Raw genomic sequence first — 23,532 nt, 5'->3', positions numbered from 1 at the left:
GTGTATACGCAGTGTGAAATTCATCGTGCTTTTACCGACCACTACAAGCAGTTGTCAAGTCCAAAGGAGTTGGCCCCAGGCACCTCCTCAAAGGGTTCTTGGACTCTGTCCAACTGCCTGCACCCTCCGAGGAGCACATGGAGGCACTCACTGCACCTCTCTCCTTAGTGGAAATTGGGGAGGTGATCCAGTCACTGGCATCTGGGAAAACGCCGGGGCCGGATGGTTTGCCCGCTGAGTATTATGAAGCCTATTGCAAGTCCCTGGCGCCGTTACTTCATGCGCTCAATAACAAGGCGGTGGAGGTGGGATTTTTGCTCCCCCCAATGCTGGAACATTCCTGGTCTCCCTGCCCAAGCCGGACAGAGACCCTACGACTCTGGGTTCCTATAGGCCCCTGGCGATGCTTAAAGTGGATTATAAAATCCTCGCAAAAGCACTGGTGGAGCGGCTGGCACCAGTGGTCCCCCACTTATTACACGCAGATCAGAATGGATTTGTCCCTGCACTGTCCACGTCTTTGACTCTTCAGAGGTTTTTCAGGGTGGCAACCGAGGCCACACAGCAGTGGCCCAGGGCGGGTTGTCTTATCCTAGATCTGGAGAAGGCGTTTGACTGTCTAGAATGGGGTTATCTGTTGGTGGTGCTGTTACGATATGGGTTGGACAAGGAGTTTCTTCACATGGTCGGCCTGCTCTACAAGAATCCCACAGTTTGCGAGAGGTTGGGTCTCTATGTCTCTGAAGCGGTACCGGTGAGTCAGGGCACTCGCAGGGGGGTCCTCTGTCCCCGTTGCTATTCGCGCTGGTCATCGAGCCCCTGGCAGTGGCTATACAGGCAACTCTGGGGGATGGTATACCACTAGGGTATGCGGTTCACCAGGTGTCGCTCTACACTCATGATCTGATGGTATATGTAAGAGACGTGGGGGGCATGCCTAGGCAACTGGCCCAGCTGCTGCAGACTTTTGCCACCATCTCTGGGCTTCGTGTGAAAATGGATAAATCCTGTCTGTACGCTTTTAACGCAGGGACAAAGGACCCAGGATATTGTCTCGATAGTACACAGGTCCAGTGGAAGGAGGGTACCTTCAGATATCTGGGGATACAAATCTACCGTAGCCCAGCTGACTTGTTTGATGGGAACCCCTGGGGAGGGCAGTCACGGCGCTTAAATCGCAGGTGCGCTTTTGGAGTACACTCCAGCTGATGACCACCGGTAGGGTGGCGCTCGCCAAAATGGTTATATTGCCCCGCCTTCTGTACTACTTTGTTAATTTGCCGCTATTTATACCGGCACCCTTCTTTAACATGCTCAGCAGGATGCTGCAGAACTTTGTCTGGGGCACCGCTAGGCACAGGCTGGCGCCGGCTAAATTATTCCTACCGACGGACCTGGGTGGTCTGGCCTCTCCCTGCCTCGAGCACTACTATCTGTACACTCAACTACAATGGGTCGCTCGCTGGCTGGCGGACAGAGGCAGAGATGATACAGCCACAACAATGCTGCCTTACACACTAGAACAAATAACCAGACTTTCTCACCCCCTTGCTAGTGGCATATAAGTGCTACCGAAGGGCTTTATATCTCACCCGTACCAGCTGTCCCGTATGCACCAGCCATACCTCTGGAGGGTTCCCCGAGTGGCAGAGGGGTGCTCACGGCTACTGTGCTTGCGTAATGGTGGGAGGCCGATGTTCGTACGCTTGGAGATCTATATCGGGATTGTGAACTCATACCATACAAGACCCTGGTGGCGTAGGAAGGACTCCCGCCCGGGTTTTTTTTGGCGCATTGCTCCCTGATAGCGAGATTGACTGCTAAATGGGGGGACATGACCACGGAGCCCACTCAGCAATTAACCATGCAATACCTGCACATCATGGGGAGAGGTAGGCACCTGGTTCGCTGGTTCGCGCCATCCCTGAGGGAACATGCAGCTATCAGCTTAGGCCCGCTACGATGCAAATGGGAATTGGACCTGGGGTGGCCACTGGTGGATAAGGAGTGGGAAAGGATACTCAAAAGTCCTGTGCGTATCCCCAGAAATATGCGGTTTAACCAAATTCAGTTATTCATTGTCCATAGGGCTCACCTCACACCAGAGCTGATCAACAAGTACTTTCATCGTAATGATGCACTGTGCTCTAGGTGTCATGAGCTGGGGGCGGGGTTTCTACATATGCTGTGAAGCTGCCCTGGGTTGGGCAACTATTGGCGCAAGATTGGTGGGCTGTTGAAGGGCAGCACGAGTCGTGCTAGACCCTTCGACTGGCCGGAGTACATCGTACATCATTTTAAAATGGCCCCCAGGGACAAGGTGAAATCCCGGTTCTTGGACCTCGGACTGGTGGAAGCGAAGCGCCTTCTCACAAAGAGGTGGAAGGCGCACGACCCGCCACACACAAGGTCATGGAGTTCCTCATTCCAAGCATGGGCCAGGGCAGAGGGACAGCCATCCGTAGGGAGGAGACGATAGGGTTGAGGAAGGAGCCTATAGTGGCCCAGTGAGAGCAGATGCTTTGTGTGCTGCAGCGACTGGAAGGGAAAGGCCGCGTGGGGCATGAGGGGGAGGTAGGTGACGACTGCGCAGGCGAATGCATGTCACAGGCTGTTGTACCGACATGATACCTTGGTTCCACTTTCCCTTATCCCTCTCTGGTGTGGGTGCACCTACACTGGTATGGTTATGGCTGAGAAACACGTAAGGGGGGACCCGGGGGGCGAGTGGTGGGGGCGAAGGCAAAGGGTGAGGGACTTCCACATAGCTGAATGGTTTAAGCTGCCATACCAGCCAATGACCAGCACTGGACCACATGAGTAAATGGGAGGTTGAAACACTACTTTTATACTGCATTTTACAAACTATATTAGGACTGGCAGACGCACTGCAGCTAGCTCCTGGGTGAGCGTTCCTTGTTTTTATTCGCAGCGAAGTTTGAGCACGTTAGAAGAACGAGGCCAAGTGCCTATGTACTGATTAACAAGTTACACATGATAATGAACTTCTGTATGTAATGCCTGCTACTTTTGAGTGTAAGCTTAAAAAAATAAAAACAGATTTAAAAAAAAAAAGAATCATCTTCTGGTATTCATTACTGAACACTTTACAATGAAATATGCTATTTTAAGGCATGTATGGCAAAGACATATGTGTGTTTAAGACTTATTAGGTAAGTCCCCAACGCCCAACCCCTGCCCCTTGCCCCCTGCCTTGAGACCTAAAACTATCTCCTCCCTCCTGAAAACCATTTCTCTCCTCCAATCCCTAGGAACGTCCCTGCCCGGAAGCCCTAAAAATGAACCCACTCTCCCCTATGCCCTAAAAACTACGCCAACCACACCCGAGCCCTAAAAACTATCCTCCCTTAGCCCTAAAAAGTATCCTGATCTCTCCCCCCCACTCTGAATCCTAAAACGGCCTTTCAAGCCCCCACCCTGAGACCTAAAACTACCCCCTCCCCCATCCAAAAAAAGAAACCCCCTCTCCCCAAATCCTAGAAACTTTCCTGCCGACAGTCCTAAAACCTACCCTGCACTCCTGTAAGCCCTAAAAACTACTCCGACCCCCCTGAGCCCTTAAAGCTTCACCAACCTCCCGCCCTGGAAACAACCTCAACCCCCCAGCCCTGAAAACTACCCAACCCTTAAAAACTACCCTCATCCCCCTAAAACCCAGCCCCAGCCCCACTCATCTCACAACGTTCTCTCTTGTTCCTTCCTGCTTCCGCCCAGCAGCAGCTAGACCGCGCACTGCCTGAACCACGCATATACGTGGTTAAAGCGTGGTAGCACTTGCATTGTTGGAACACGCACGGCCGTCCCCACGTTGTTCCGACTGTTCCCCTGTGTGAATTATACTACAGACTATATAGGTGTATAGACGGCAAGCTGGTCCTTTTTGTGTAAATGGATACTAAGGAAGAAATGAAAAGCTTTGATTTGTCCTTCCTCTAGCATAATGTATGAGGATATTAAATCACTATATATAAAGGACCAATCCCCAAACATATGAGAGTGTAGAGGCAAACTGTGTTTTGTTACCATAAAAATGGGGGAGCGACCCGCTGTATTATCTGCAAAATGCTGCTTTAGTTTGGAGAAAGGTGTGCTAACATGGCACAAGATTCGACTTCGCCATATGCACTAATCATGACCTCACAAACAACTAAAAGAAATAATTATCTCTTCCCCTCTCCCCTTAACAATTTCCACTCTAAACGAATCCTCCTTTCTAACAAACATTTAACATTTGTACATTCAATTTTTCCCTTTTTGTGGTCAGACCATATGCCTTTCAACCTGGCTCAAATCTTTCTTACCGTGTACTAGGCCTGCTCTCACCTGGCTTCATTATCTCCCTACGTATTCCACAGTTCTCGTACTCAGTTACCCTCGACTCTTCCCCAGAGCCATCAAACCACCAACTAGAAAAACTCCGCCCCAGGGTGGTTTTTGTTTCCACCCTTTACTGCTTTAACCTGCCTCATCAATCATCCCAACAATGTCCCTTATTACCTCAACTTCTTGTCTCCTACAAAACCCTGAAACCTCTATCCCCACTTATTTGTTGCCCTGTTTATTGCTGCGGGCCTTTTAGCCACCCTTAAACCCTCTTGGGCAACATCTGTCTCCAAAAAAGGACCACCTCACCCCATCTGTCACTCACAGCCCTAAACCTCTCTGTATCATTTCTATCAATTCCCAATCAGTGTACTGAATCCAATCATTATCCCTCCACATGGATCAGATCAGTGTCTGTCCGCATCAGTTCCCACCATGTCATTATCAACTGATCTCATCGCATGCCCCTTTGGCTATCCCAGTTGTTGCCCATAGCTTAACCTCGCCGTTTTTATATTTGCCCACTTCAATATTGAGTGGTTTCCAATCCAGACCTCCTTCATATATCCGCATGCCTCTACTGCACCTATTAAGAAATCAGCCTCTTCAATGCACTGCTTTACCAGACCTTTATGGTGGTACATCACCACACACAGAATTGTTCCTCCATCTTCCCATCCTTTTGAACTCCCTTTACTTCAGGCTTATACTAAACCCTTCTGTGGCAACATCTATCTAGAATGTGTGTACAAACTGTATTCCTTCCAAACCCCCCGTTAAGCCATTTTCTTGAAACCCCCAACACCTGCCTTGTAGTTACCTTCCTGCCATCTGCAAGGAAAATTAAAGGGCCCTCTGCCTTTTTCCCTGTGTCTCAACTACTTCCTCATAGCCCTCACTGGCCATTAGCTTTTACCCCGACGTCTTCAATTTCACCACCCAGCCCACTGCCATTATATTTGTTTTGCACTTTCTCACTTTTATCTGCATCACCCCTCCTACCATCAGCACATCATCCATCAGCATCCCCTCATAGTCTTTCACCCCAGCCCTTTCTGACACTCTATCACCTGGACCAATGGGACCTCCCACACAAAGGGGTACAATCATCAAGCATTTTTGCCTTCGCAAAGGGGCCGATTTGGGAATGCAAAAAATGCTTTTCAGATGAAGCAGACCCTATTATGCGATTCAGTAACCTGTTACCAAATCGTAAAATGAGTTTGCGATCGCTATTGGGAAGGGACGTGTTTAGGGCGTCCCTTCCTAATACCGAATAGCATCGGTATGTGGGGATGTTTTGTGACCAAAATGCGGTTGCAAAACATTAGCATTTTAACACCTACTTTAAGTAGGTGGTAACCTATTTGCTAATGGGAAGGGGTCCCCGAGGGACTCTTCCTTTTCGGGAATGTTTGTTATTGCAGTTTTTCAGAGCAGGCAGTGGTCCCACTGATTCTCAGGAATTCGCAATTAGGAATCGCAATTTACAATTTTGATGCATGTAGCCCTAAATGTCATCTTTTTATCCTGTAACTCCTCCCCACACAGCCTGACTGCAAGCTACAAAAGAGAAAATTCTGAAAATGCGATGGTTTGCCTCTTTTGTCTCCTTGCCTCCAGCCGTGCCTCAACACACCACCTTCTATTTCAGTATAGTCCAAAACACCCAACCCCTGACACATAAGAAAATAAGGGCCATATGTATCAACCATTTTTGCATTCGCAAACGGGCCGAAGGGTTTTCACATGTATCAAACACAAATTGTCATTCAGTAACATGTTACCGAATCGCAAGTTGGGTTTGCAATTCGGTATTAGGAAGGGGCGTGTTTAGGGCATCCCTTCCTAATACACTTCCACACTACTGATGCCAATTGTGAACCTGTTCCATTTGTTTGAGGGGAATACTTCACTCCAGCCTTCATTATTGCATGTTTTTGTCGCTGCAGCCAATGATGGCCATTTCTACCAGTGTGAGGGTATCTTGCACTGCTGTGTCTGTTCTGTATGTGGGTAAAGCATGCAGTACTGTTGCATGTGGAGGACCTGCTCTGTGAGTGTCTGAAGGAAGCACGCTCTGCTGTTACAAGTGCTTTATCTGTTATTTCGCTGAAAGGAAAGCTTGCACTGCTGTTACTTGAAGTGCACATGTTCTCTATCTGGGAGGGGTGCTTGAAGTGCTGGTGTCCATCAATCATTCCGTGAGGAGGGTCAGCTTACGTATTATCTGACTAGTACTGGCATATCAATGTCACACTTGTTATCTACAGTGCTCATAAATTACAGAAATGTGATGTAAAGTGCACATATAAAAGTTAATATTGTTATTGATTCATTTTTTATGATTTGTTTTTGGTGAAATGCAAAATAATCCCACGCCTATTTAAAACACGTTATGATGTCAAGCACAAAATATTTTCAAGAAATCTAAACTGACATTATCACAGGTGCCATAGTGAACTAAAAGGCAACCCTGCAACAGTCTGGGCCCATTCATAAACCTGAAAGATGAATAGTTAACCAATATTCTATACCATTATTGGGATCAGTATCTGTCCCATTCGTTTGTGATGCTCATGTGCTGGATTGGCCAGGAACCTTCATCTTATTTCACTGTACCAGCATACCTTCACTCTCAACTGAGAGATACACTTATTTCCCATTCCCATAATTGATGACTGTGAACACTGAGACCCATAATTCCACTGGATTTCAATAATGCTCCACCATTCTCTTGTTTTAAGGGTACACGAGATGGCCGGAGAGCGTGGATGACAGGATTTACAGGCTCGTCAGGTGAGGACTTTGCTACACTATTTTTCAATGTATTTCTTATCCCTTTCTAAATTACTTAACTCTTTTTGAGGTACTACCCTCTTGTTTGTCAAGGAAAGAGTTTGGCGTTTGCAAGGGTGTCCAGGGCATCAAGCGATCAAAATGCATCGGTGGATTGTAGAACACAGCAGACTAGAGCCCCCCCCCCCATACCTGTCCACTTTGTTTCCTGATTTCCGGTTGAGGAAGACGGCTGATGCGACGTATACTTTCAGCAATCTACAGTGTCGTAGTTCACACCGTAATTGAATTACAGATATAGGAGTGGCATCAATATTTAAAAGCATTATTGAGCTATTGCGCAAACAGTACACTGAATACATTTTCACACAGAATCTTACAACAATTAAACACCAAACAACTTCAGGGGACATCTACCCCATCTCATAAATTCCCTATCCCCATTTCTCACTTGAAAGAACTCAGTGCAAGAGAGGAAAAATAGTTATAATGTAATGTGCCAATAACATAACATGTGTATTTGTAAAGCGCACGTTCATCCGTAGGTATCTTGGCGCTGAATAACAGATGTTTATTGTTACCCAACTCAATGGTACTCATTTATAGACCCAGGATGGATGAAAGGCTGAGATGACCGCCAGGATTTGAACCTGTGACCATGACACGGATGGCGATGTGAGCTAAAGGTCAATGATGATAGATATCCGGAGGAAATGGTACCCGGACAAAACAGAGGGCACCTGCGTAACATCTCAACACAATGCTTCGTCGCGCTTAGATTTTTGCCTGGTGTCTATGGACGTTTGCGGCCTGGACTACAGATGTAAAACATCTACCCAGAGCACTATCAGATCATGCACCGGTACTAGTCCGGATAAACCTGCCGGACGTCCCCAGGCGCATGCTCAGTTGGCGGCTCCCTGCACAAGCCCTCACGGACGCAGTGTTCCACGAGGAAATAAGGGGAGACATACTTGGCTATTTTGACACTAACACAGGATCAGTTAGGCTCACGCCACACTGTGGAAACCCTTAAGGCCGTGATACGAGGGAAATACATAGCCAGACAAGCCAGGGTGATCAAGTCCATAAGAGGATCTCTGGGGAAGCATGAGACTGACATCAGGGGGCTCGAGCTGCAGTACTTCGAATCAGAGAAACCCAGCATGATGGGCAACATTAGAGCTAAGATCCCCGAATATGAAGAGGAGGCGCAGAAAGAAGTGACATTCTTAGGGAAATATACTCAGGCTAGGAAGTATGGGGAAGGTGATAGACCGGAAAGGACACTAGCCTACCTGTTACACACACCTAGCAAGGACACTACATTACAGAAATACTTCTGAAGGAATCATGGATCAATTCACTAACTTCTACGCTTCACTATACATCTCTTCTTCGGGCACAACCTTGGATGAGCTTCAGGCATATCTGGACTCTCTTGAACTGCTCTGGTTGGGAAGAGCGCACAGGGCTTTCTTTGAAGAACCCTTCACAAAAGGTGTCAAGCACCTGGCTTTGACGGTCTTATGGCTGCATTTTATAAATGCTACGCCGAAAAGCTGGCGCCCCAATTGCTAATGCTATACGAGGAGGTGCAAGAGATGGGTACCCTTCCCCCCATAATGAGTGAAGCCATTATTCTAACCCTACTTAAACCGGGCAAGCTCTCAAACGAACTGGACTCCTATAGACCACTTTCACTGATTAATACTGACACAAAAATATACGCAAAGCTTCTAGCAACCAGGGTGCAGCCCCTGCTGCCCCAGATTTCGTGACATGACCGATCCAAATTCAAACCGGGGAGGTCCCCTGCTCATAAATTCTGCACCGTCTTTGCCGTTCTACACTATCTTGACCCCCACTGTAAGGCCCTGGCGTCCCTATTAGATGTGACGAAGGCTTTTGGCTCGCTGGAATGGGCCTTTCTATTCACTATCCTGACTAGACTATGGTTTAGCCCGTTATTTATAAACCAGATAAAACTGTTATACTTTCTCCTGACCACTAGACTCAGATTAAACAGCCTAATCTTGGCACCGTTGGCAATTACCCGCGGCAGGTTGCCCCCTGTCTCCATCATTGTTTGCCATTGCCATGGAGCCATTAGCCGCTCATCTTAGGCAGCATCACGCCAATAAGGGACTGGGCTTCACCTCCAGGGGGCTTATAATATATTTATATGCGGACAACATAACCATATACATCATTAACCCGCAGATAATCTTAATCCGGTGTTACGCGGACTCCTCTGATTTGCTGGGTTGTCTGGTATACAAATAAACTGGGCAACGTCAGCCCTGTTCCCACTAACAGATGACACTATGCCTTTCTCACTGGAGTTTCATCTCAGATGGGCTGACGGCCCTGTCCGCTACCTAGGCATCTGGCTCTCTAGAGCCTTGCAAGAGCTGTGGGGAGCAAACTACGGTAAGACTGTTGCTTGCTTGGAGAACAAAGTGCAATCTTGGGCTCGATTGCCACTCTCCCTGGCTGGGCGGGTAGCAATAACTAAAATGGTAGTATTCCCAAAATTCCTATACCTATTTGTAAATCTACCCCTTCTTCTCACACAAGCCTTCTTTAAAACCGTGCGTTCCTTAATGGTGTTCCTGGTATGGGCAGGTAACCAAGGTCGAATTTCATGGGAATTACTGACTCTCCCGCTGATGCCGGGTGGACTTGGAGCCCCTGACCTTCAACTCTATTCCTAATGCGCCCAAGCCCAGTTTCTGCACTATTGGATCCACCCTCTGCCCTTCCAGCCTCATGTGACGGTGGATATGGATAGAATTGCACCAACTCCACTCTCGGTAGCCGTATAACGACCATAAAAACGCCCCCGGGAAGAGGTCGACACAGTTGAGTCATTACATTGGAGCTAGGAGGGCTTAAAAAACAGAGCAAAGCTGGAGAATCTCTATGCCCCATCCATGCAGCTGGCCTTTCACCCCCATGTCCTTCACTTAGGAGACAAGGGTGGGGTGGCTTTAGCAAAACAGTTAGGCCTCAATACATTCGTTGATCTATACCCTGCCGACAACTTCAGATCTCCTCGGGCCGAGGAGAGGGGAGTGAAACCAAAATTCGCACAACTATTCCTGTTTCATTGCTTACGAACAGTGTGCAAGCAGAGGCACATGTCCTTTCCAGAACCTCCATCTACATTACTCACTCTTGAACAAATGCTGACATGCTCTTCACAGCGTAAACTCATCACATGTCCATACAATACCATGTAAAACATGCACCTGGTGATCACACCCAAAGCGTTAGCAGACTGGAATGGTGAGCTGAGTCCTCCGCTAACGGAGGAGCCATTGAAGTACTGTTGCAGTCAATTGCGCATGTTGTCTCCCAACTACAAGCTAATGTTGATTTACTTCAAATTTCTGCACCACTTCTATCGTACCCCTACCCAGTTGCACCTGATGGGGATTAGCCGTGACATTAGTTGTTGGAGATGCAGGACTTCACCCACTACCTTCCTACACTTGGCCTGGTCTTGTCCACCCATAGCGAAAATTGGGTAGCCATTTTCAACACCATTGGGGATATTTTGGAAATATCAGTTGAGCCTGCACCCCTATTAGGCATACTGGGATATGTAAAAGATGCACCAGCGTGTTCCCGCCGTCTACTTGCCATGCAACTACTGCTGGCAAAAGGTAAAGCAGCCATGGATTGGGGGACAGCTACAGCACCGTCAGTCAACAGCTGGCTATAGGCTATCACCTTCTTTCATACCCAACTATAGCTATTTTGGGAATTAATCCCTATCACCTCTAGGCCCAAGGACATTTGGGAGCCAATGCTGGCTTGGTTTAGAAATAGGGCAGCGGATGGCACCAACAGGCCTAGCCCCCCGCCAGCAGCGAAACAAGAGTGATTGTTCCAACGGGGCAGTCCCATCAGCACACGGGTGAGATCCCCTCAGTTGATGAAGATACAGAGACTGAATGTGAAATGGGACTATGTTAATGTAATAAAACATTGTCTCTCTACTGCAGAGAAATGTATAGCTGTTCATGCAAACTTGACCTATAGACTGACCTGTTGTTAAAGTGTTCAGCTGTTATTTAACAATGTCAATAATAAGGGCTGTGACTGTTGTAGACCATTGATGTATATTGTAAGATTGCTATATATGAAAATACCAATTAAAAAACAAAAAAACATTACCCAGGGACAGCAGTTGAGGTGAATTGCACCAATATTGTAGACTCCTAATAGGTTGTATCTTCGATAGCTTTGCTGTAGATTATGGTTGCATTGAAATGAAATGATTATTTTGACATGTCTATTCCCAGCCATGCCATTCAGTATACCGCATTTCCCCTCTACTTAATGGTGGTGGGCAAAATCTGAAACCTTGCTCATTCCATGTGTAGCTTCACATCCTTCTAAAATAGAATAAAGTATAATAACTTTCTAGTGCCTTGAAATACACACACAAAAAAGAACGATGATGGATTCAACTCATATCTGTGACTGGGGGTGATTGTCTGAAAAGTTTCAGCGCTCCATCCATCATCTCCTTGTGTTTGCTTTGTTTGCCTTAAGTTGGCACGGTATGCCCAGGCGTAGGTCCCTTGCTCACTTTGCCACTGGATTCAAGCTAGCCTGGCAGATGAATAGTGTTACCCCAAAGCTGTTCCCAGGATGCTTGTTTCTGGTCCAGGGGGGACCTGGCTTGGCAGTTCGGGCTGGACTGTTCCCATGAGACACAGGGTCAAGACTGATTTGCATATGGCTGGGTCTTAACTGGGTTAGCGAAATGACCTAGAGAACGATGATGGATTCAACCCAAATCTGTGACTGGGGGAGAGTGTCTCAAAAGTTTCATCGCTCAGTCCATCATCTCCTTGTGTTTGCTTTGTTCGCCCTAATTTATCAGGACATTGCCAGACTAGGGTCCCTTGTTCACTTTGCCACTGGAGTCAAGCTAGCCTGGCTGATGAGGGGTGTTACCCTGAAACTGGTCCAAAGATGCTTGTTTCTGGTCCAGGGAGGACCTGGCTAGGCAGTTCATGGTGGACTGTTCCCATGAGGCACAGGGTCAAGACTGATTTGCATATGACTGAGTCTGAACTGGGGTCTCGAACTGAGCTAAAGAACAATGATGGATTCAACCCAGATCAGTGACTGGGGTTGAGTGTCTTAAAAGAGTCAGCGCTCCGACCATCATCTCCTTGCGTTTGCTTTGTTTGCCCTAAGTTGGCCGGTATTCCCAGATGTGTGTCCCTTGCTCACTTTGCCGCTGGATTCAAGCTTTCCAGGCTGATGAGGGGTGTTGCCCTGAACCCGGTCCGGAGGACCCGGCTTGGCAGTTCAGGCTGGACTGTTCCCATGAGGTCTTTAGAAAATATATAAACCTTGATTGGTGTATTTTTTGCTTAATACTAATGCTTAATAACATTAGGATCATTTATTAGGTGGCAAGTGATATCCCAACCTGCCCGGACGATAGAGTCCCTAAGTACAGCAACCCATGGTCAATCTGCCTGCCATGTTTAAGAATCCCTGTGAGCTGGTGTGATCTTTTCTCCGTGTCAGTAGTGGTGCTTCCGGCAAAAATGCAATGTTGTGTGTAGGCAGCCATGACATCGCAGCCAGACAAAATGTGGTTGTTTGGCATAAAAAAGATCCCAAACGATAGTTTTGCTCCCCCAAAAAAACAATGACCCTAGCACATCGAAAGGTCATTTTTTTAATGTATTTCTGTTTTTTTATTCTTCAAAATGCCGTAGTTAATTTGTGGCTGGGAACTGGAAAGAAGTGCATTAGAAGGTCAAACCTAAATACAGTGGTCTAAAGCTAGCGACCCCGTGGAAATGGGACTTCTGGCTAAAGGTTTCAACGTGAAGCGAGCTTAGGCTCCTGCACTAGAAACCATACACTCCCCCGCCTCACAGTGTGACAACAACCCATGTCTGCTACACCCCAAATCAGGCCTCACTTGTTTCTTGCCACACTTTCTCGTGATACATTTACTTTCTTCGAACAACACTTTTGTTTATTGTTGCTCTGTTGACTTCGGCTCTGATATGCCATGCTTCCCCAAACTCTCGTGCAGGATGAAAGTCTTCTGAGCTAGAAATCTCCTAAAGGTTACCCAGGGGAACCTTAGGGGGTACTTGATTCATACCTTTTATTGACTAGTTAAAGCCAGGGGCCTTATTTATGAAGGACTTGCGCCGCCGATGCGTCACTTTTTCCCATGTTAAAAGTGACGCACCGGCGGCGCAAGTCCTTCATAAATAAGGCCCCAGGTGTTTAGGAGAGAGGGCATAAAGTCTCTTTATACTCCTCTATAAACCAGGCCAAAGGATTTCCTCATTATTGTTCTCTGTAAGGTGGATTGTATTGCTATAATCTTTGCGGGAGTGTTAATAACGCGTGATAAGTGGTGTGATCATTTTACCTGTTGGTGCCACTTTTTCTACAGCATAATAGGCTGTTCTTGACCGTGTCAATCTACCATCATGCTCATTATAATAGAGTGAGGCCCAGTTACAAACTGAAAAACAGCAGTGCAAGTGCTAATGCCCCTCGTGTATGAAACCAGCATGCACCAGTGGTAATGCTGCGCCGGTAAGAAACCAGCATGCACCAGTGTTAATGCCCGCTGGTATGAAACCAGCATGCACCCTTGTAAATGCACCACTTGTATGAAACCAGCATGCACCAGTGTTAATGCCCCGTCTGTATGAAACCAGCATGCACAAGTGTTAATGTCCAGCCTGTATGAAACGAGCATGCACAAGTGTTAATGCCCTAATTGCATGACACCAGCATGCACACGTGTTAATGTCCCACCTGTATGAAACCAGCATGCAAAATATGTAATGCCCCACTTGCATGAAACCAGCATGCACAAGTACTAATGCCCTGCCTGAATGAAACCAGCATGCACAAGAGCTGCTGTCCCACTTATATGTAACCAACATGCACAATTTATAATGCCCCATGTGCATGAAACCAGCATGCACAAGAGGTAATGCCCCACCTGTATGAAACCAGCATGCACAGGAGTTAATTCCCCACTTGCATGAAACCAGTATGCACAAGAGTTAATGCCCCACTTGCATGAAACCAGCATGCACAAGTGTTAATGCCCCTCTTGCATGAAACCAGCATGCACAAGTGTTAATGCCCCACCTGTATGAAACCAGCATGCACAAGTCAATGCCCCACATGCATGAAACCAGCATGCACAAGTGTTAATGCCCCGCCTATATGAAAACAGCATGTACAAGAGTAAATGCCCCACTTGCATGAAAGCTGCATGCACAAGTGTTAATGCCCGCATCTGTATGAAAACATCATGCACAAGAGTTAATGCCCCACTTGCATGAAAGCAGGACGCACAAGTGTTAATGCCCTACCTGTATGAAACCAGCATGCACAAGAGTTAATGTCCCACTTATATGTTACCAACATGCACAATTTGTAATGCCCCACTTGTATGAAACCAGCATGCACATGTGTTTATGTCCCACTTATATGTAACTAAAATGCACAATTGCTAGTGCCCCACTTGCATGAAACCAGCATGCACAAGTGTTAATGCCCCACCTGTATGAAACCAGCATGTGATGATGATGATGATGATGATGATGATGATGAAATGGGGCGTATTAAGCGCTCCAATGCTGAAGCGTCTTGCCGCCGGAGTGTGTACCCAAAGAGCTGAGACTAAGCTGGGTCTACTCGGGTGTGAACAACCGAGTTTTCAGAGCTTTTCTAAAAAGTAATAGATTGGATTGCATTCTCAGAGCCACTGGAAATTTGTTCCTCAGTTTTGCTGCACAACTGGACAAGGACCTTTCCCCCATCTAGCTCTTCGAAACTTAGAGGTACAGATCAGGCTGGCCGATCGGAGGTTTCGTGAGGGGATGTAAAGCCTGAACATTTCCTGGCTGTCATCTGAGCCCCCTCCATAACGTGCCTTGTGCACCAAAAAAAGAGCCTCAAATTCTATTCGCTGCTGAATGGGGAGCCAATGTAATGCCCTTATTCTCTGTGACGTAGAATGGCCCTAGGGAAGGTTTAAGAGTAATCGTGCCGTGGCATTCTGTAACAATGGCAATTTTTTTGTCTGGGTTTTATCGATACCCAAGAACAGTGCATTACAGTAATCAAGTTTGGACAGAAAGTGGGCAGCCATTACCATCTTCTGTAGTTTGGGAGGGATGAAAGGAAAGATCTTAGGAAGGATCTTTAATAGAAAGAAACTGGCAGACTTAGACTATTAACCTGCGCCGACAAATTAAGCTTGTCATCAAAGATGACTCCAAGATTCCTGACCTTCCCGACGGGGCGGGGACATTCACCCACCTCCGGCAGCCACCAGGAATTGTTCCACAATTACTTCTCATTGCCAAACTCTATCACTTTAGTTTTTTTCTGTATTGATCTTCAAGAAATTTAGGCTCATCCAGTTCATAATATCCTTTAAGCAGGCATAAAAGCTGGCAGCAGTGATCTCTGGCTTGTCCGACAGGGATATCACCAATTGTGAGTCGTCAGCGTAGGACACAAATGTTAAACCATGTTTCCTGACGAGTCTCGCCAGTGGCGTCACATCGATGTTGAACAACGTCGGGGACAGAGCCGATCCCTGTGATTCACGGTGTCGAATGCGGCCGACAGATCGAGCAGAACGGGAGTCCCGCTGTCCCCCGCCCCCCAACCCCCTCCACTACTCTCCGAATCCCCTCTGAGGCCGCAATCAGAGCAGACTCAGTGGAGTGTCTTGGTCGAAAGCCATGCTGCGTAGGATCAAGTAGCCTGTTGGTGTCTAGATAGTTGGTCAGTGTCTTTTTGACCGACTTTTTAAGGATCTTGGCTGCGAAGGGTAGGCCCGAGATCGGGCGATAGTTTTTACACTCAGTGAGCTCTAACGTTGTCTTCTTCAGGATTGGCCTAATGCACGCTGTCTTCCAGGCCGCAGGGTAGATCCCAGATGCCAGGACTTAATTGATCAGGGGGGTAAGTGTCTCGCTGATCTTCTCGGTGGCCAAGTGCATAATAGCGGTGGCAGGGGTCATTAGGTGACCCAGATTTTATCGATTGAAGGAGATTAATTACTTTGTCTGCCAAGAGTGGTTTAAAACATGTTAACTTAGACTGCACTGTCTCCACCACAGAGGATGATTGATAGTTTTTTGCCATGATGTTTGAAGAATTGACAAGATTATTGTATATCGCTTGCACCTTGTTCTGAAAGAAGGTAGCAAGCTGATTACAAAAAGCCTGGTCTGGTTTAAACATATTAGCCTGCTGTTGTTTAGCAAAAAATGTAACTGATTAAAAAAGTTATTTGGCCGAGTTTCCTGCCTCTTGAATCTTTGCCATAAAATATGCCCGTTTTGCTTCAAGAATAGCCTCCTTATACTGTTTCAGAGCCCCGTTGTATGCATGTTTGCTCTCTTTGCTATAGTCTACTCTCCAGAGGCTCTCAACCCTTCTGCATTCCAACTTTAAACCTTTAAGTTCAGGGCCATACCACGGTGTTGCCAGCGGGTGCATTTTAGCCATTCCTGTTTGTTCCATGGCATCACGATCGGCCGCCCTCTGAATCCACTCAATAAACTTGGAGGTTGCCACCTCATTGTCACTATCTAGTGTCGGAAGGGAGTGATTGAGAGCAAATTCTATATCCCTACCCTTTACCTTATTCCAACGTCGGAACGTAACCCTAGATGCTTTAAAAGGGGGGCACTTCTTAGGTGCCCTCACCTTGGTCTCAAAGAGAACTGCCGTATGATCAGTCTAGGGGAGTGACTCAACTCTGGCCAATGTAATATCAGGGTTATTAGAGGGAAGCCCGTCCATAGTGTGTCCTGCCCGATGTGTGGGCTCGGACACTATCTGACTGAGGCCGTACGCCACCAGATGGTCTAAGCCTCTGGCTGTCTCAGTGTTTGTGCTGAGCTCCAGATGATAATTAAAATCCCAGAGAACTGTGAAAAATTCATAATCTGTGCATGACTCCAGAAAGGACAGGAGAGCCTGTGAGAAAGCAGCTCTGGGGCCCGGGGGCCGGTACACCAATAGTTAAAGAGTTAGTGCCCCACTTGTATGAAACCAGCATACACAAATGTTCACGCACCATGTGTATGTCTTTGTCTATTATGTTTGGACAGGCAACTCTCACTTTTTCCAGAGTGAGTGATGTGTGTTTTCTGCTGTGGATTGATGGGTTTTGGGCAGCACTGGCTGATGGTCCCAGTGAATGTACAGCACTAAGAAGGTGGATTACTATGTTTGGAAGCATAGGCTTGCAGACAGTTATCTTACCTGCCTCATTCACTGCCTACTCTCTGGCCATCCCAGTGCACAGGCTGCTGTAGCCAGGATGTCCCTTGCTTGGATGGATAAGCAGTGTTCACTTGATAATGGAGCAGGGCAGGACTCCGTGAGCTCCCCTCACTGAATCAGACAAGCCTGAACAGGGTATCTTGTGGTTTGCAGAGATGTGCCATTCAACAAAGATTGTGGGGAAGAGCATAGCCAATACTCCATCTAAACGAAAGACAAAGGGCTGTACAAATGACCCACTCCCTCATAAGTCAACTGTGCTAAAAGGGAGCTGAGCTGTCTGGCTGCAGGGCGGTCTGAGTAGAATATCCAACCACCAGTGGTATTATTTAATATTTGCCATAACCATGGACTCAAGAGACATTAAGAACATTATGGTATTTTCACTACCTCGTGACTGATTTGGACTTTGAGAAAGATGCCCTTGAACTCCATTGGATACATGCAACTTTTAAAGTGTTGCACCATTTGTAAGTGGCTTATTGAACTCACTCCACTTGATACTCTTTGTAAGTGTAAGCTTGCTTTGTGAGTCAAATATTGATGCTCACCATTGACAGAATCCTAAAGTGTGGCTGTCCTCCAATAGATTCGGCCTGGACTTGAACGACTAAGGAAAATGCTTTGTGCTGCTGTAATGTGATGAGAAGAATAACTAATCTACATGCGGAAATCCTGCTTTAAATGAGTTCAAGAATTCCTTTGCCCAGCTGCTCAGGTGCTGTTGTGATAACGGCTTCTTGAGAGCTGTTGTGAGAACTGCTTCTTCAGTGAGGAGTTGCTAGAGATTGGAGTTTTGCTGATGCTCAGTAGTCTTGGTCTATTTAGGATATAGCCAATAGAGGTGACCTTATGGATTTTTCTCTGAGAAAGATCAAATAGGAAGACTGCAGCCACTATGAGTAAGAGGAAAGCGCTAAAGTACCTATGAAGTGAATTGCTCTTGTCAAACACCTTACCTGAAGATTGGTACTAACTCCCTCAAGCTAAATGGCAATAAGACTGAGCTTATTACCCTCAACCAACACCTACTGGCCCTCCAAGCTTGGTGCCAAAATCCAATACAACAAGCATTGGCATAGCCAATAGGTCTTGCCTTTGGGACCTGCTGCATAACTAAATACTTATAGGGTCACAAAGGCAAGACCTATTGGCTATGCCAATACTTGTTCATGCGGCTCCCATGAGTGATTTGCTAATACTGAAAGACATCTGTACAGGGAGGTCACGATTAACGCACTACGGATGGTTACTGCATATGACCCTATGGCAGCAGCCTATAGAAGCCCTAATGTCTATGGAAAGGTAAGACTAGAGTTTACAGGTACAATGACCTTGATGGACTCCCAAATAATGGCGTCAGCAAGAGGTTATCGATAAAGTACCCACACCTGAGGGGCTGCACTGCCGTCCACTGGAGTGGTGGCCCCATTACCGGGGCATCCACTAAGAACATTGCACCTGTAAACCACAGTCATACCTTTTGATAAGATTATGGTGTGCACGTGCAGAGGGGCTGAACTGCGAAGCCTTTAATGGGATGGCCTAGAACTCGCATGATAAAAGCTTCGTGGTAGCAAGGGAGCTATACACATGTTACTCGTCTCAAGCCTTGAGGAAGCACTCTTCTGCGAAACCGGTGTCGGCTGTAGAAGTAAATATATATATTAATAAAATGGTACTCTCTGGATTCAGGTATTTATCATCAAAGAAGAACACAGTGGATTGTGCACTATTATTTGAAGTGGTTTGACGTATGCCCAAACCATATTGGATTTGCTAATAACAAATGCTTTGTTAACCTCGTATAATACTTGTGCCCTATTCATGTCCCTTGAATACAGTGGAACCCATACCAGCGATCTGCTGCCGTTGTCATTGGCTAGTGTTTGCAAAGCATCCTGGGATCAGGGGTCACCACTGCAGGCCTTCGAGGGAACCGTATATACGGGCTCTCCCTGGGACAAAGGGCAGAAGCCCTTGGCCTGAGCGAGCTGGAGGATGGCTAATTGGAGAGAGCTGCTGGGGGTGGGAGGATCTACCTCCCCCACAACGATGGAAATGCAACCCCCCACTTCCCACTTATTGTTGGTGGACGGCAGCCCCTGACAGTACGCCGCAGGAACCCTCTGTCCCGAGATGAGGAAGGGGCAGGCTGAATACAGAGGTTCCAACGTGGAGTCTTTCAGACACGGCGGGGCAAGACAACTTCCTTGCTCCCAGCCCTCTCTGTACTGTGGCACATAACTCAATAAAATGCATTCTGTAGTGATTAGCCGCAGAAGCCTTCCTGGTCAGGCTTGCTCCCAAAGGGTGAGCAGGGGTTGTGGACAGGCAGCGAGTGCTTGGAAATAAAATGTCTTTCTGGAGATTTTAACTCAGAGATTGCAGGGCACCTGCAGAACACAGTAGGAAATCTATGCGATTTAAACTGTTAGCCCATGAGCGACCTGCTGGAAATACCATCTGACCAGTTACAGATGTTTTTAAGTGGGTCGGGTGTTGGTCTATGCCACCAGAACCTGTTTGGACATGAAAGTGAAATGAAAACTGACTTTCTCCAAACTATTTGAGTAGATGTTGTCAAAACTTGAAAAAGTGAAAAACATCTGCACATTTCCCATTGGTTCAACAGAAAAGACATGCCGGATCCCAGCTGAACACTAAGAACCAAATGTTTTTTAATGTCATTACAGCCCACAGTGTCATTATATAATTAAAAGACGAGTTCCTTGTTTGGAGACCCAGCATCCAGGACAAGAGAGAAACGGGTGTCAGACATACTGCAAAAAAATGGTCTTTGAAACCGTAGATTTCACATCCAAATCAGTAATTTCTGCATGGCAATGCCCTCATTAAACACATGAGGACATTAGCAGATATGGCTAAATAAAAAAAAGTTACATTCTTTAAGTTAGGCAATTAGTACACGTATGTAGTGCACTGAAAGTGAAGACGAGTGCTGCTATTATCACAGCATTTGTCGTATCGATCTCATAAGTGTGAACGGCTGTGTCAGTCCTGCTGAGATTCCTAATTAACTTTTAGGTTTACACAACTTCTAACTGGCTAGAAACTAGAAGGTGAAGAAAGAACAGCAGGTCCGTCGTGGTTTGCAGGCGTGAACAGATAAAACGAAGCAATGCTTCCACGCCATGATCCGCACAACGCCACTCCGCAGATAGAACAAGCAGGGTTTAGTTTGTAGCTCCTAGTAGAGGGAGGAAAGGGCCGGTACAGAGTGCCTCGACCACTGCTAACACTGACATAGCACAAACACAGCTTGAGGCCAAAGAATGCTTGCTGTAACCAAACAACCGAACCCGAAAGACAAACCACCAAGGGGATCGTGTGACAACGCCTCAAAGGCCTGAAACAGAGAGGGGCAGCGTGGCCACTTCCTCCAGTCCTTGCCACCTCCAACTATCCCTGCCCACCAGTGGGCGCCCTCTGGCCTATACAGGGACGATACTTAAGGAGGACCTCTAAGGATTTAAAAACAAAGCAGGGGCAGTCTCTCCCGGCGACCCTCGTGCAGTATCTGCCATATGCTGGAATCCTCCCCACTAGGATTCAAAACCGCTGTAGCATGCCTCGGATGGGAAAAGCACCTTCCAGTTTATTTGAGAATTTGTGGTTGTATCCGTTGGGTAAAAGGATATGACGAACATTTGAAAAATCAATATATTGCGTCATTTGGCTTAGCCAATGCAAATCTATTGGGTTTGCCATTTTTTTTGCCTATGCTGTTCTTCTTCAGCAATAATTTTTATAAAATGCCCATGCTGAAGAACACTGGCAAAACAAAATGAAATGATGTGCATGTATCATATTTACAACAAGAGGTGGTGAGGGACAGAGTCTCTGAATTAAGCAGAAAGCTCTCACCCAGTCAAGAGATCAGGGCTAGATCCAACACCGTTTTTTAGCTCACTGCACCATCCCAGTTTCAGAACCTGGCTGTATGCAAATTAGTCTGTTCCTGTCCCAGTGCATGATGGGAACAGGGCAAACCAAACTACAAAAGCCAATTCTTACACTGGGAAGGAAACAAGCTCCCGGGGACCGGTTTCTGGCATTACAGCCGTCTTCGGCCCGGTTTGCTTGAATCCTGATGGTGCAATGAGCAAGGGTCTCACATCTGAGAATACCCTTCCACGCTTAGGGTGGACAAAAATATTTACAACAAGGGGTGGTGAGGGACAGAGTCTCTGAATTAAGCAGAAAGCTCTCACCCAGTCAAGAGATCAGGGCTAGATCCAACACCGTTTTTTAGCTCACTGCACCATCCCAGTTTCAGAACCTGGCTGTATGCAAATTAGTCTGTTCCTGTCCCAGTGCATGATGGGAACAGGGCAAACCAAACTACAAAAGCCAATTCTTACACTGGGAAGGAAACAAGCTCCCGGGGACCGGTTTCTGGCATTACAGCCGTCTTCGGCCCGGTTTGCTTGAATCCTGATGGTGCAATGAGCAAGGGTCTCACATCTGAGAATACCCTTCCACGCTTAGGGTGGACAAAAATATTTACAACAAGGGGTGGTGAGGGACAGAGTCTCTGAATTAAGCAGAAAGCTCTCACCCAGTCAAGAGATCAGGGCTAGATCCAACACCGTTTTTTAGCTCACTGCACCATCCCAGTTTCAGAACCTGGCTGTATGCAAATTAGTCTGTTCCTGTCCCAGTGCATGATGGGAACAGGGCAAACCAAACTACAAAAGCCAATTCTTACACTGGGAAGGAAACAAGCTCCCGGGGACTGGTTTCTGGCATTACTGCCGTCTTCGGCCCGGTTTGCTTGAATCCTGATGGTGCAATGAGCAAGGGTCTCACATCTGAGAATACCCTTCCACGCTTAGGGTGGACAAAAATATTTACAACAAGGGGTGGTGAGGGACAGAGTCTCTGAATTAAGCAGAAAGCTCTCACCCAGTCAAGAGATCAGGGCTAGATCCAACACCGTTTTTTAGCTCACTGCACCATCTCAGTTTCAGAACCTGGCTGTATGCAAATTAGTCTGTTCCTGTCCCAGTGCATGATGGGAACAGGGCAAACCAAACTACAAAAGCCAATTCTTACACTGGGAAGGAAACAAGCTCCCGGGGACCGGTTTCTGGCATTACAGCCGTCTTCGGCCTGGTTTGCTTGAATCCTGATGGTGCAATGAGCAAGGGTCTCACATCTGAGAATACCCTTCCACGCTTAGGGTGGACAAAAATATTTACAACAAGGGGTGGTGAGGGACAGAGTCTCTGAATTAAGCAGAAAGCTCTCACCAAGTCAAGAGATCAGGGCTAGATCCAACACCGTTTTTTAGCTCACTGCACCATCCCAGTTTCAGAACCTGGCTGTATGCAAATTAGTCTGTTCCTGTCCCAGTGCATGATGGGAACAGGGCAAACCAAACTACAAAAGCCAATTCTTACACTGGGAAGGAAACAAGCTCCCGGGGACCGGTTTCTGGCATTACAGCCGTCTTCGGCCCGGTTTGCTTGAATCCTGATGGTGCAATGAGCAAGGGTCTCACATCTGAGAATACCCTTCCACGCTTAAGGTGGACAAAAATATTTACAACAAGGGGTGGTGAGGGACAGAGTCTCTGAATTAAGCAGAAAGCTCTCACCCAGTCAAGAGATCAGGGCTAGATCCAACACCGTTTTTTAGCTCACTGCACCATCCCAGTTTCAGAACCTGGCTGTATGCAAATTAGTCTGTTCCTGTCCCAGTGCATGATGGGAACAGGGCAAACCAAACTACAAAAGCCAATTCTTACACTGGGAAGGAAACAAGCTCCCGGGGACCGGTTTCTGGCATTACAGCCGTCTTCGGCCCGGTTTGCTTGAATCCTGATGGTGCAATGAGCAAGAGTCTCACATCTGAGAATACTCTTCCACGCTTAGGGTGGACAAAAATATTTACAACAAGGGGTGGTGAGGGACAGAGTCTCTGAATTAAGCAGAAAGCTCTCACCCAGTCAAGAGATCAGGGCTAGATCCAACACCGTTTTTTAGCTCACTGCACCATCCCAGTTTCAGAACCTGGCTGTATGCAAATTAGTCT

General features: G+C 47.0%; 1 protein-coding gene across 1 annotated transcript in view; it reads left to right on the top strand.

The window, feature by feature from the left end:
* Nucleotides 1–23,532, top strand: part of LOC147718812 (xaa-Pro aminopeptidase 2-like) — a 398,012-nt gene that overhangs the window by 33,825 nt on the left and 340,655 nt on the right. The window contains exon 4 of the mRNA XM_086966784.1: nt 7,092–7,143. Within this exon, the coding sequence (XP_086822910.1) occupies nt 7,092–7,143 (52 nt within the window). The remainder of the gene's footprint in view (nt 1–7,091; nt 7,144–23,532) is intronic.

The sequence above is a fragment of the Lissotriton vulgaris genome, chromosome 4_1, assembly GCF_964263255.1.
Source record: "Lissotriton vulgaris chromosome 4_1, aLisVul1.2, whole genome shotgun sequence".
NCBI classification, from domain to species: domain Eukaryota; kingdom Metazoa; phylum Chordata; class Amphibia; order Caudata; family Salamandridae; genus Lissotriton; species Lissotriton vulgaris.
The sequence above is the reverse complement of the archived record's forward strand: the minus strand, read 5'-3'. Positions and strand labels throughout refer to the sequence as shown.